The following is a 13,633-nucleotide window of genomic DNA, read 5'->3' on the forward strand; positions in this document are numbered from 1 at the left end:
TATTTCAGCAGTGGATTTTCCTAATGCTACACAGCATATTGCTCCCTTGCTGTTATCACATGATCTTACTATTTCCACCACTGATAAATACTGAACAATGTGATAATGTGCTGATGGTGGTGGTATGCTCCTACAGTACTATGGGCAGCTGTAGCTCAGGTGGTAGAGTAGGCAGGCCATTAATCATACGAGTGGCAGTCCATTCCCTCTCTCTTTTTGTCCATATGACAAAGTGTCCTTGAGCAAGACACTTTAACCCAAATTATTCCCACTGTGTGGATGTGGTGAAATATGTTTTGGACAAAAGCGTTAAACAGAAACAAACTAAGAAAAAAAAAACACAACCTGAAGTCACCTGGAAGCAGCAGAATGCTGATGACACACAGGAAGTTAAGGACAGAAGAGGACACCGGCCAGGATTCGGAAAGGCATTTGTCTTGCAGGATGGTCTCGTAACCTTTCAGTCTGCCATTTGCGGAGATGTCTTGTCGGTGTGTATAGATGTAAGAGAGCCCACTGGAGGTGTGCCCTCCCCATGTGCCCACCTGCCTCTCTTACTGCAGTCTGCTGTGCCATGTGGAGCCCCAGATGTAGCCTACAGAATAATCCACACTCGTACACTCATGAAGGTGTCCATCTGGTCCCACACGCTCAAATTAAGTCCCAGAACCCGTACAGGCGTGGGGACACTGTTGTTGTGGCATTTAACAGATTCGAGAGCATGAGATACTGCTGTACTTCTTCTATTCTGTCTGTAGGAAGGCCCGAGCTGAGGCGCTGCACAGCTGAGAGTCACTTGGCTGTGACTGGGAGGTGAAACGGAAAGGGACTGAGCAGGATAAGCCTGCAGAGCTCACTGCTAGCAGAGCAGAGCGAGGAGGATCTTTTTACATTAGCTGAGCCTCGGGCACATGCAGATAACAGCAAAGCTCCTGCCTGGCAGGAGAGGCACCAACACTGCAGCCCTGCATCACAGCTGGCAATGTTTATCCAATCAAAATAAAAGAGCGCTTTTTATACTTCAAGGTTTTGTCTTCACATCTGAATAATATCTCATGTCTTTGCTTTTGACTAAATATAGACTGACCTGAAAACAACTGAATACAAACATCAGATAGAGGCCCGCCTCAGTTTATAATAACTCTCATTTACTTTATCCCCCCCCCCACACACACACACACAGTGATTTAACAAAGGACAACACTCACTTATTTGACTGTTTAATATACAAGACAGTTTCCTATGAAACACATTTATACAGGAACACCAATTTACAGCACATTTGAGCGAATACTGAAGGAGAGCTCCACTCAAAACCTGGATGATGTCATCAACGTGTCATCACTCGGGTGACAGCTTGGAGGTTAAGAGTCCTTCTGAGTGCAGGTCTAATTCCCTCCTGGGAACTTCAGTTTCTCCCCCCGTTAAAAACATGTAAACGAATCCCGGACAATCTCCCAAAATTGCAGTATATTTACTTCCAGCAATAACCTTTATATAACCTTTAATTAACCCCCTCCCCCCCAAAACCAAATAGTTTCCTATTGCAGGAACTTGCCATAACACTGATGTTGATATTTTTTGTTATCAGTTTGCTGATTATAAGTTATTTGATGCTATAATAAGATTATTTGTCCTCATTACAGATCGCTGTGACTGACAGCTGCTTTGAATAAAGAAGGAGCAACTGCTGATGTCTGAGTGGGTTGTTCTGATGTAAACTATTCAAAGTGAACTATTCAAAGGTTTTGTGGGAAGCTGCTATGGGAAACTTTATTTGAAAGTAATGCAAACGTACACCAAGCAAGGTAATTGTGCAATCAACATGTTAGGTCTCTCCTCCAGAAAAGCAGTTTATTCACCAGGACCCACTGGCTGCAACCATGGCAGATGGGAATTGGTACTATTTAATATTTTACATGATTCATTTAGCAGCTGCAAAGCTGATTGGTAACAGTCATCAGGAGCTGTAGGCTATAAAGATGCACTTGATAGATTAATGTCTGTCTTACACCATTTTCAACTGCCCACAACGTCAGTTTTGGAAGAGACCAAAGTCACAACATATCGGGGGTTGGTGGCGAGCTTCAGAGCTCACCTGGTATGCAGATTTCATCAAAGCCAGGCTCTATGTTCCCAGACTTTGTGCTAAGCTAACCTAACCAGCAATAATTTTATATTTAATAAACAGATGTGTGTTTGATTATCATTCCTCTCATCCATCTCTTTTGCTGCAAATGGCCCAAAATGTCAATTCCAAGCAGTTATAGGTGAAAATAATGTGCAGACAGTGTGATGGTAATATAACATGAGAGCGACTTGTTAGCACGTTTTCTGTCTGTATAATAATGGTTTATGTTTTAAGAACTAGTGTCTCTCTGGGAAGCTTTAGTCTCATTTCTGAAGCAGCAGCGGGACAGACGTTGCTCTCGCCCCCGTCCTCGTCACCACTTCACAGGCTATTCAATTAGCAGAAGAAGCATGGGAGATGGAGCCATAATGGAGCTGATGAGATGCACAAGGACAGGTGACACTAATCAGAGCGGCGCCCCATTGTCTCTGTGTGGGCATCATTAAGGAAAGGGAGTAATTTCAGGCTTTTTTCCCCCTCTCTGAGCCTGAATACACTCATGCTGCCTGCGTGCATTCCCTTCCTTGTTATCAATTTGCAACATGTGTGAATATATCCACTGAAACGAGTGAGAGTGTAAGGAAAACAAGAATATTTGACACCTTAAAAATAAGTTTTAAAGTGTAAGTTCTTATAAATGCCACACTGATATACTGATGTGTTAGCTTCAATGGCTCTCAGACACATCTAATTCCCCAAGGATTTACTCTCACCCTGTAATCTGTAAACACCTTCTGTTGTTGGTTCAGAAAAGGCTGAGGCATCCACTCTTCAACACATCCACTTTCCTCTCCTCCATGTGAGTGGATGAGGCTGCTGATGAAGCGCGATCTGCCGAGGCGGCCTCAGGCCGATCCCAGAGGCCGGGGTTGCTTCTGTCTTCTGTCGAGTCTCTGGGCTGGACTACGAGGGAGTTCTGCGCAGCCTGCCGGTACCGAGAGCTGAAGTAACTCCACAGACACCTGAGAAAATCCAGCCAAAGCACAAAGATTAGGAAAAGACTCAAGGTTTGACTGCTTCATCCCACATAATTTTGCCGAAAAAGTCCAATTAGCTACATTCGCACTTTGGCAAATCCCAAATAACTATGTTAGTGTAATAACATAATCCTAATCTCATTACTAAGTCCCTCTCCTCCCATTAACTTAGTCGTTAGAGAGCGTGGAAGCCTGCAGCTGAATTCAGAGGGCCTCCCATACAGCCCAGTCTTAAAATATTCACGAGCTTCACCGTCTCATGCTGACATTAAAATTCTTTTGATGCATCAGTAAACACCGATAAGCCAAACTTTTACGACCACTAACCCAAATATGCTGTGGTCCTCTGCTTGCCGCTAAGCATCTGAATCCAAGCTGAGGCACGATCCCTACACGACTCATCGTTAGCAACAGATTCCTTAAGAGCTTGAGGGGCCGCAGATCATACTTTTTTCATTATATTATATATTATATAAACAGCTTGTGGCTGTTTGTCCCTCCTCACCCTGCGGTTGACCCACAAATTTTCCCACTTTGGAAACAATCAATCTTAGTCATCAGTCGTTATGTCTGGATTACAGGGATTAACACCTGGTCGTGTCTCCCAAATCCAACATACTGATTACACAAACCAACTGTTCACGTACCCTTTGAACATGCCATGAGCCAATCATCCTTACTCACTTCCTCTGCGAGTTCTTGTAATCATTTGGCTAATTTGTGTAAATCAGAACCTGCTACACTGGAGTGAAATTACACATTTTTCTATCCAGCACCATCTCCTGCAAAAACATCTATACAAGACGTCTTTGCTTGGTCAAAAACATGTTGGAAGAAACCGCTCGGATCGTCTAAGCCAGGATGTTTAATACTCCTGCACTGCAGAGAAAAGGTATGAAAGAGGTCAGTGTGGGCAGTTAAGATTCCAAAGAACAGGACTCCACAGAGAGGTCAACAAAGCTGCAAGAGTGTAAATGATTAAATACCGTTTCTGTGAAAGTCCACAAGGAGTGTCCGGATGCTGCTCAATATTTACTGTTGTGAACTTCTTGTAAACAGGCACATGAAGATGGAAATAAGTATTAACAGAACCAGGTCTGTGTGTTTTAGAGTACATCAGGGCCATTAACTCCTTAACATTCACCCTCTTTATTAAACAGGGATAAAAACTTGGAAGCACTTTGTTTGTTGGACTCTTGCATGAAAACAGCACATGTGACCTAATATGACCAAAACCTTTTTGCCCTTGTGTTACAAAAAACTGTTGCTGCTGAACTGAGACCAACTGAACTGTGAGGATGTTTTTTTTAAAAACAAACAAACGATGTACTTCTTTGTGCACAGTAGCTCAAAATGTATCTGAAAAGATCTCACCAACCACTGCGCTCACCTTTTAGTTGCTATGCACAAACAGTTGTTACGAGAGCATTGTTGTATTGTTGTGCGAGCATCTGGTGCCTGTGTTGTCCTGCGGGCGGATTTTGCTTACATGGTTTGAGTCCGCTTATGAACAAAATGAGATACAAGTTGAATTTTGTTTAAATAAAGGTCAGCACAATAAATACTACACTCTTTCCTGAAGGGAGAGATCGCTTCCAGGTTGACAATCTCCTCCGCCCACAGCACAAAACTAGGGTATAAAAGATGGACAGAGCTCGCGGGTCTTAAAGCTTCCAGTGAGGAAGTGCTTAAACTTTCATTCTTTTTAATGACCAGTGGGGTCCTTCACTAAAAAAGACTTCCGGTTGCATAAAAGTCTCTGGGATTTCAGCCCTCGGCGCCCCCGTTTTCTGACTTCAGTAAATATAAATTATCCTCATTATTAAAGCTAAAAAGGAGGATTATTTATGGCATGCTAACTAAGTAATAACTCAATGACAACTCTTTAGTCAATACTCCTGCACTGCAGATTGTTGAAGAATTCCTTTGAACAACAATTAAATCCAACCCACCAAGATACTAATGAAAAATAGACTCATAAGAGGTCTTCACTAATATCTCAGTGGCTATGTTCATCTTCTATAATGTCTGTGGACACAACGGGTCACCGAGTGGCTTGATGAGTATAAAAAAATGATAAAGCTTTTAGATTAACCAACTCTCAACCCAGAGATAACGGGCCAGTGCATTGGACCGTGTTCACCATCAAAACACCAAATTAAGAAATATGCTTTGGTAGAGTGGCATTTATAACTCGAATTGAATTCCAGAAACTCAACGGAGAATCGATGCCAAAGAAGCCATCAGTGGTCTTTTCTTTAATTTTTAATTAATCTGAATATAAAATGTTAATGGGTAAACCTTTGAGGAGTTGGTGATGGGAGCCAGACTAGCTCTTTCCACCTTACCTCCCACCTACACATTAAGCATCAGCGACTCAGAGAATGTTTGACAAGTGAAAAACAAAGTGTCCCATGTCTGTTTTGGAGTGGATGTGGTGGACAACAAATACATACATTCATACATACAACATACATAAAAAGAGAGAAAGAGAAAAAATGCTGAAAATGTAAAATTCTACTGTGACACTGGGAAAAAAGCATGTTTCAGTCTTGGGAGACCTTCCATGAGTGTGTTCTTGTAGGCACAGTGCATACCAACTATCTCAGTAATCAGTTACTGATCATTGGGTTCATGTGACTGATGTGCTTCTACATCAGTCACATGAACCCAATGATAGCTTGACTCTGACGTGGCCAGGCAGCAACACACTGTATCATTTCCTACAATCAGCAGCCACTTAATATGAAGACATTCACCTTTCAGCGCTGCCTTCAACCTGATCGAAAACTAAGCAAAGACTGCTTATTTCCACCTGGATTTTTTAACCATTAAAAAAAAAAACTGTTTCAATTTAGCATTTTACAAAATAATAATAGGTGGACAAAAAAAATCCTTTTCCCAGTACACTGAATGCATAACCTCGGCCCACCACAGTAATTGGCTGCTGAGGCAAATCAATGCCTCAGATCAGAATTGAAGCCTTCGGCTTGTTTACAACATCTATCATTTGTTCTTATCAAGAGTGATCAGAGCAATTTTCCCTCCCTTAATATAGGTTTGATGGGACAAAGAAAAGCTCAATTCTCAGAGAATTGGAAAACACATTTCTTGTGCTTTGTGGTAACTAAACTGTCAACAGATAAGAGAGTCCATGGTATCAACTCGTGGGTAATTCATCTTACAATTGTGCTGTTGTGTTTTCCTTTGGAACGGCTTGCAAATTTGGTTTGAGGCCTTTTGCTCATATGTCAGCGCGAATGCTTCGTCCAAACGTTCACAAAAAACGAGAATGTAAAGCAGAATGTACGCTCAGAGCACTCGTCTCCAAATCTGCTCAACTTACGTGCAGTGGCCACTTAAAAGCAGCACATTTGTAGCCTTGTGTGCACTTCTAAATCTGTAAAAGGGCGATGAGCTATTCGTCCTCAGGCAGCTCTGCAAACTGCTGTAGACAGTAGCGTGAGGTGAGAGAGCAGTGTAGGCCACTTTGTATCATGTCAGTGCTAGCGGTTAGACGCCATCTCCACAGTGTCCCTTGTCACCAATCACATCCTTTTAAACCACCCAGGGAGCTCGACACCCCCCCTCACACACACACATACACACTCCCTTATCTGTCAATGCTGCTTAAATAATGTAATTAATGACTTAATTAACATTTCCATAATCTATTTTAATAAATCTAACACGGCATAATGAGAGTTTCTAACCTCCAGGCAATGGCATATAAAAATTCACAGCGCAGAGCTGCATGGTCAGGGCACTGTCGCAGCGCCGCAAACTCTCACCATGACAGTAAAGAAAGGAGAGAGCGCATACTGTGTGACAGCCCTCTGAAAGGCAGTTCAAGTCTGACAAATATCATGTGACTTCGTGAATGTGTCCAATAACAGACCTGCAGCACGAGGAGGAGGCAAGAAGATTATTTTGGAGGGTCAAAATGCCGAAGGAGGCCAGAGCATCGCTGAAAGAAGAATTGTTCGAGTTTTTATGAGATGAACAAAAATGTATTCTTGAACTCAACTGTGAAATAAAATTATTATTGTCAAGTTGAGCTTACATGTGGAGCTGGACCTGCTGCGTGGTTTCGTCTAAATAAATCTTACATAACAAAAGATGCTGTAGCTGACACACAACAACTACACAGATCTGGGTGATTAATCAGATTTTAATCTCAGTTCCATTTTGCTTCCCAGTGATTATCCTGTTTTCCTTCTCTCACCCCAACCGGTCGCAGCAGATGGCCCCGCCCCTCCCTGAGCCTGGTTCTGCTGGAGGTTTCTTCCTGCTAAAAGGGAGTTTTTCCTTCCCACTGTCGCCAAAGTGCTTGCTCATAGGGGGTCATATGATTGTTGGGTTTTTCATTCTATGGGCAGTAAAACTTTTTGTCGTTCAACATCTGGCGAGTCCGTCCGCAGCTGCCTTTGTCTCTGGATCGCCCGGGGTTTGTCACTTTTGGTAGCAGGCAACAAATGGCTTCTGCCTTTTGTTGTTCACCCTGTAGCTACTGAGTAGGACCCTCAAGATGTGCAAGTCCACTCACCCTTGAGTCTCTCATTGGTGTCATAATCTACCAGGGACTGACTGGTGGATTTTCTTGCAAGACGAGGTTTTATGGTCAAATACACCCCCTAATTAGCACTTAACTCCATAGAAGATGAACCTGTGTCCTGCACTTATTTTCTCCCATTGGTTTTTTGTTGTGAACTCAAATTAAGCAAATGAGTTCACAACAAGGATCCAATATGATGCAGACAATAAAAGGTCATTCTGAGCTCTTTGCTTGTTTATCTTCATCTTATCCCTGTCTGTCAGACTAACGGGCAGAGTCGTGGGTGGGGGTGAGTTGGGGTCGTTCCTTACTAGAGCTCCCACCCTTGGGGCTGAAGTGTGACTGAGATGCACACTGACAAGGGGCAGCAGGACACTGGCACATCCCAGGCAGCACAAGCACAATGAGACACAAGGTCTGTGTAGACCACCAATCCTAATGAGGGCTCCCATTAACCTTCTTACTGTACCAGTAATAATGTACAGTTAGGTCATTAACTATTTAGACAATAACAACTTTTGCAGTTTTACCTCTGTACACCACCACGGTGGATTTTAACCTTCACTTTTAATTCATTCAAAGGGTTTTAAAAAAGTATTTTATTAGCTTTCTTTTTTATACACAGTGCCCCATTTCCACAGGCTCAACTGAAAACTCGATGACTGAAAAGCTGATCCACTGGGTTGAGATCTTATGACTGACTTGTCCATTGAAGAATTTTTAAATTCTTTGCTTTGAGAAGCTCTTGGGTTGTTTTTGAGGTTTGCTTTGGATTATTATCTATTTGCACTATGAGTGCCGTCCCACCAGTTTTCCAGCACTGGGGTGAACGTGAGCAGAGAGTGCTGCCCTGTACCCCTCACAATTCATCCTGCTCCTTTTATCAGCAGTGACATCATCAATAAAAACATTACTGACCCAGTTCCACTAGCAGCCATACATGCCCATGCCATAACATTACATCATGTTTTACAGATGATGTAGTATGCTTCAGGTCCCAAACTGTTCCTTTTCTTCTCCATGTTTTTCTCTTCCCATCATTCTGGTACATCTTTCAGTGCCAGTTTCATCTTGGCTTCTGTCCAAAGGCTGTTTTCCAGAACTGTGCAGGCACTTTTAGATGTTTGTCTAATCTGACCTTCTTTTTCCTGGGTGTAACAAGTTGTTTGCACTTTCTTGGTTGTAGGCTTTCAATTAAAGCAGAAAAATATAACTAGTAGTTCAACTTTAAGTAGTTCAACTTTAATCGAACTGAGTTTTTTCACACCTGTTGGCGTTACTGAGCCGGTCAGCACAGGCCTCTTTTTAAGAAGGACCCAGATTGTTGATTTGGACACTCGTGACGTTTTTACTAAATCTATGATAGTTCAAATGCCTTCCTCACTAGCACTGATATTTCTTTAGGCCTCAATTTCAACACTTGAAATCAACTACAGATTGTTTATCTGCATACTTTGTCATGAAAATACAAGGCAAGCAGGCTCACTTGGATATCAAACTGCTTGTCCATCAACAGTTTAATTTTTTTTTTAAACCTTGGAAAGTGGTTTGGCTGTGTGTAAAAATGACTATGATTGTTAAACCACTTGAGTTAAAGTTGAAAGTCTGAACTTCAGTCTTATTTTCGATTGATTTTTAATTTAACATCCAATGACTGTAGCTCTGTACAGGGGCGAGAATTACAAAAAAAGACAATGCATCATTGTCCAAATACTTATGGACATTATGGACCTAAACAGATCATCTGTTTAACTTGTTATGTAGACACATGGAAACATGAATAGCACAAAGGAGATGCTCCAATGTGCTACTCACTGAAAACCACATGTCAGCATGAATGGTTCCTGTAAGAGTGTGAGCATTTGAACTAAAACATATTTGAACCTCTTTTGACTTAATTATCGAGCAAATACCTGCAGCTGAGATCTGCTGAGAACGCAGCCCATCTGACGCTGCCAAACATGCTGTAAACAAACCAACTTCCTGTCATAAAATTACAGCTCATTACTAGTGTGGATAAGGGCTTCAACAACATAATGATGCAGAAGCACATTACCACCACTATATTTATTAATTACCAGTTGAGTAGCCACATTCCTTGCAAGGGCGGTTAATGGAGAGAGAGGAAGGGGAAAAAAAACGTTAGAAGCCTTGTTGAGTTAATTACAAACAGCCTGCCTTTTTTTTTCCTCCAAGTTAAAACAAATACTAGAGGAAGGACACATGTAGAACACAAAGTTTTAATTTTGCTACTGGCACAGAAAGCTGTTTAGGGTGATTGGAGGGTCACTTCCACTGCCACCATCATATTTTAGAAAGTATGTTATTAAGCAGGGGAGCTTGTCTGAATCCCAGCATCCAGTTTAATTAAGCAAAGTCGGCAAAGCCACATTAAAAACATAGCTTGATTTTCAAAAATATTATTAGGAAATATAATTCGAAGTAACCCATTACATATTTATCACTAATTTAGGCAATTACAGGTTACATAACCTGTATCTGTAATCTGATTACAGGACCTGCCATATGCTGCTTTCTAATCAGAGAGTAGATATTGTTTATGCCAGAAATCTAATGCATTATTTACAAGTAAGATGTTAATAAAAACAGACTGTTCATTTACTAATGGTTTACAGTACCGCAGGCATCGTTCCAATTAGCAATATAGAGATGGAAAAGGAGACTAAGTGAAAACAAGAGAGGTGGGAGGGTGCTGTGGGTCAGACAACAACATGTTTTCAGAGATGATTATTTGGATGACACAGGCACTCGCTGCTTCTTGTTTTTAAACTCACATAAAAATGAAATGTTACTTGATAATATTGTTTTATGCATTTAGCAGAACAGAATGTGGAAAGAGTGCGGAAAGAATGTTATCACCATTTTAATCATTAATCATTCTGACCGTGTTAGACTGAGTTCAGCCCAAGGGCACTCCATGGTGGGAAAAAAACAGTACACATATGAGTTAGTTAATAAATGCACAGTAAAACAGAACACACTCACTTGATGAGCAGGGTCTCTGTCAGTATACCGAAGAAAATTGCTGCCACTTTAAAGGTGCTGGGAGGAGGAGGGCTGGTGAAGGCCGTCATCATGCAGTAAACAGCGTAGGGCACCAGACTCATCAAAACGGTCGCCGTGATCAGCACGAGCCACGTCTGCCACTGGAAGCTCACCGACCGCCACGGGGAACTCCTCTGCAGCTGGTACTGGACGACACAAAAGAGGAAGCCTCGTGACAACGTTCATTCTACATGTAGAAACGCAGAAATGTTTTTGATTCTGACCTCCGTGATCACGTTTGGATGAACCCACTTTAAATGCTCAAAGCAGTAAAAAAAAGCTCAAGTTGCGTAAACTTCATATTTAATGCTACAATAACGTTCCTGCGACACTTTCATTTTTTAATTTAGCACCCTGATTATTTCGGAACAACTTCAACTACAGTGCGGATGAAAAGCACCACTTAAAAGTACAATTACCCTGTGCTCATTTCGACTGAATGTGAGCTTGTGTGTGTGTGACATCAACATATTCATGCTACTGGTGAGGGATAAAACGAAAGCATTAAAATGAGTCCTGTCAAGCTGAGAGTATTATGCAAGAAAGACAGGAGAACATGAAGTAAAAGCAAAGACCAACCGTCAACCTGTCTGTCAGTGTCACTCTGTTTATTAATAATGTCCAGACTGCCCGCCTGGAAAGTGAAGGGTGTGCATATTATGCATGCGTTATGTCCTTCTAAGTGGTTTGGTAAATTATATTTTGTAGTCAGTAGCTCAGGTTGTTTTGTTTACCTGAATATGAGCTCAGCAAATCTATGACACGAAGAGTTAAGTGAGCTGAGCCGATGACTATCGCCACGTTAGCACAGACAGGTAAGTGCAGAGCGCTCTGGCTCAGTGTGAAATCCTCCAAAGTCAAATTCAAGCAGTTTCTCTGAAGTTTGCAAGATTACATAAATAGAGACTCACAATTTTGAAACACAATAACATGATCTGCATTCTTATCTTATTGTTTGTAATTTAAATTTTTGTCATTTAATAATGTATACTTTATTGATCCCTGTGGGGAAATTACTTTCTCTGAGTTTACATGAAATGTTTGACTTGAGTCCATAAACTCTGGAGAGCACCTAAACAACACTGTACTTTCTTTATTCTCCAAAAGAGGAAATAAAATACCCACATTTAGCATACTTTAGACATCAAACATCATTCAAGCTAATTTCATCTATTGGTTAATTTCAAGAGCCAATGAAGGCAAAACGAACGTTGAAACATGTCTTAATAAGGTGTTATAACAGCAGGGGCTCTGTGAAAGGACATGATATTAAAAAGAATATTATTAGCATAAAAAATGGCATAAAAAACAGGTTCAGGCACTCCACAGATTTGGATTAGTTTGTTTTTAATTTCTCTAGCTGACTAAAATAATGGCCTGTTACTGCTTGTCCAAACCTAACTTAAGTGCCTGGAGTGTGCTGACTGATTCACTGGAGAACATACTTCATGTTAAAACTACCAGCTGTGGTTAACGCATTAATATTAAAACACGAACAGGAACAGTGAAATCCCAACAAAACTAAGAGCCGGACCTTGAATTGTCTGAAGATAGATATCATTTCATTATTTCTTCTGTTTAACATGGAAACACTGGCAGATTTTTGTCATTTCAATCTCCTCCCATTCTGTTAACTTCATGGATTAAAACAACCCAACCTTTCCTGTGCAAATTCACATCAAAAGCTCTCAGAGAAAACACTTGTATTGTGAAAAGTTTGCAGTAACTTGTGTAAAAACAGATTTAAGAAAAACTGCGCATAACATTGTTGACATCTAGCGACTGATTTATGTGTCATTTGACCACAACAGAGAATAAGTGAGAGAGCAATACCATCCCGCAGGGAAAGAATGAAGGATAAATCATCATTAGACGATAGGGAATGGTCTCAAGATAGCACTGTGCGCCGCTTCTGCAGCCCACATGGAAATACCTAAATGCAGCCAATGCTTACTCAGCTGTGATTGGTCAATACAACTTGGACTACAAATGGAAGTACAAAAATGTGGACCCGATCGCCACAGATCTGGTATATCCATACAAAGATCTCAGTTTATAGAGATTAATAGCTGTCCACCTCGTAGAAATTAGAGGCACTCTAGCTTGTAAATGTGTCCCCAGCTTAAAGCAGTCAGCATACACTGAGCAGCAGAACAAAGTTTCTTCATATCCAAATCCTAGTACAGTAACTGCACTTTGACCCTGTAATAGAGACTAAACAAAACCTCCTAATATTGGAAGAAACTCAAACTAATGCTTTAACCTCACACCTGCTCTACACATTCAGTGCTTCATTACTTCAGGCTTGGCATGGTTGTACATAACACCTGAAAGCAAGATAAAGCACACACACACACACACACACACATAACAGACACATATAAGCACTAAAAAAATGCATGCAGTCATTAAGTGTGCATGCAAACAGTGCCTTAAGTCCTGTCCAAATATTGCCTCGCTCTGGAGACAAACCAAACCACTTAAACAGTGTTTGATTAGCGTCTGGAATTCATCTGCAAATGCACACTTGCCTTGTCCTCTTTCATGGCTGTTATTCATTAATTAGATTCTTTGTGCAACTGAGCTATCCTCAATGTTTAAGGTTACATCAGGCCCCAGTAAGTGGCTGGCTGATAACAGAATGCATCCATCTTCATTACTCAGCCCTTTCTGTCGAGGCTTGCTCCTCCACAAGCGAGCAATGTCAGTAGGTTCTAAGAAGCTGATACATTTCATTGCATTCAAATCCTGAACTTTTGCCTCCTTTGATTTCGGTTGATCTGATTAAATTACTGGGTTATGGTTTCCACTCGTGTTCTCTCGTGGTTCTTTTGTGGTGTTTTTTTTTCCTTGTCAAGGTCGAGCAGTGTCGCAGCCAAATGAAAACCAATCACCTTTTGGGGT

General features: G+C 41.3%; 1 protein-coding gene across 3 annotated transcripts in view; it reads right to left on the reverse strand.

The window, feature by feature from the left end:
* Window positions 1–1,206: 1,206 nt before the first annotated feature.
* Window positions 1,207–13,633, reverse strand: part of LOC102215612 (uncharacterized) — an 87,228-nt gene continuing 74,801 nt past the window's right edge. For 2 of the 3 annotated variants that reach the window (XM_005727208.1, XM_005727210.1), the window contains exons 4-5: window positions 10,670–10,875; window positions 1,207–3,093 (exon numbers count right to left, since the gene is read on the reverse strand). In XM_005727208.1, coding sequence (XP_005727265.1) covers window positions 2,877–3,093; window positions 10,670–10,875 — 423 coding nt within the window. In that variant the 3' untranslated portion in view covers window positions 1,207–2,876. The remainder of the gene's footprint in view (window positions 3,094–10,669; window positions 10,876–13,633) is intronic. The other variant, XM_005727209.1, reaches the window with a different exon arrangement.

The sequence above is a fragment of the Pundamilia nyererei genome, unplaced genomic scaffold (genome assembly GCF_000239375.1).
Source record: "Pundamilia nyererei isolate P.nyererei 1_Seehausen unplaced genomic scaffold, PunNye1.0 scaffold00023, whole genome shotgun sequence".
Lineage (NCBI taxonomy): Eukaryota > Metazoa > Chordata > Actinopteri > Cichliformes > Cichlidae > Pundamilia > Pundamilia nyererei.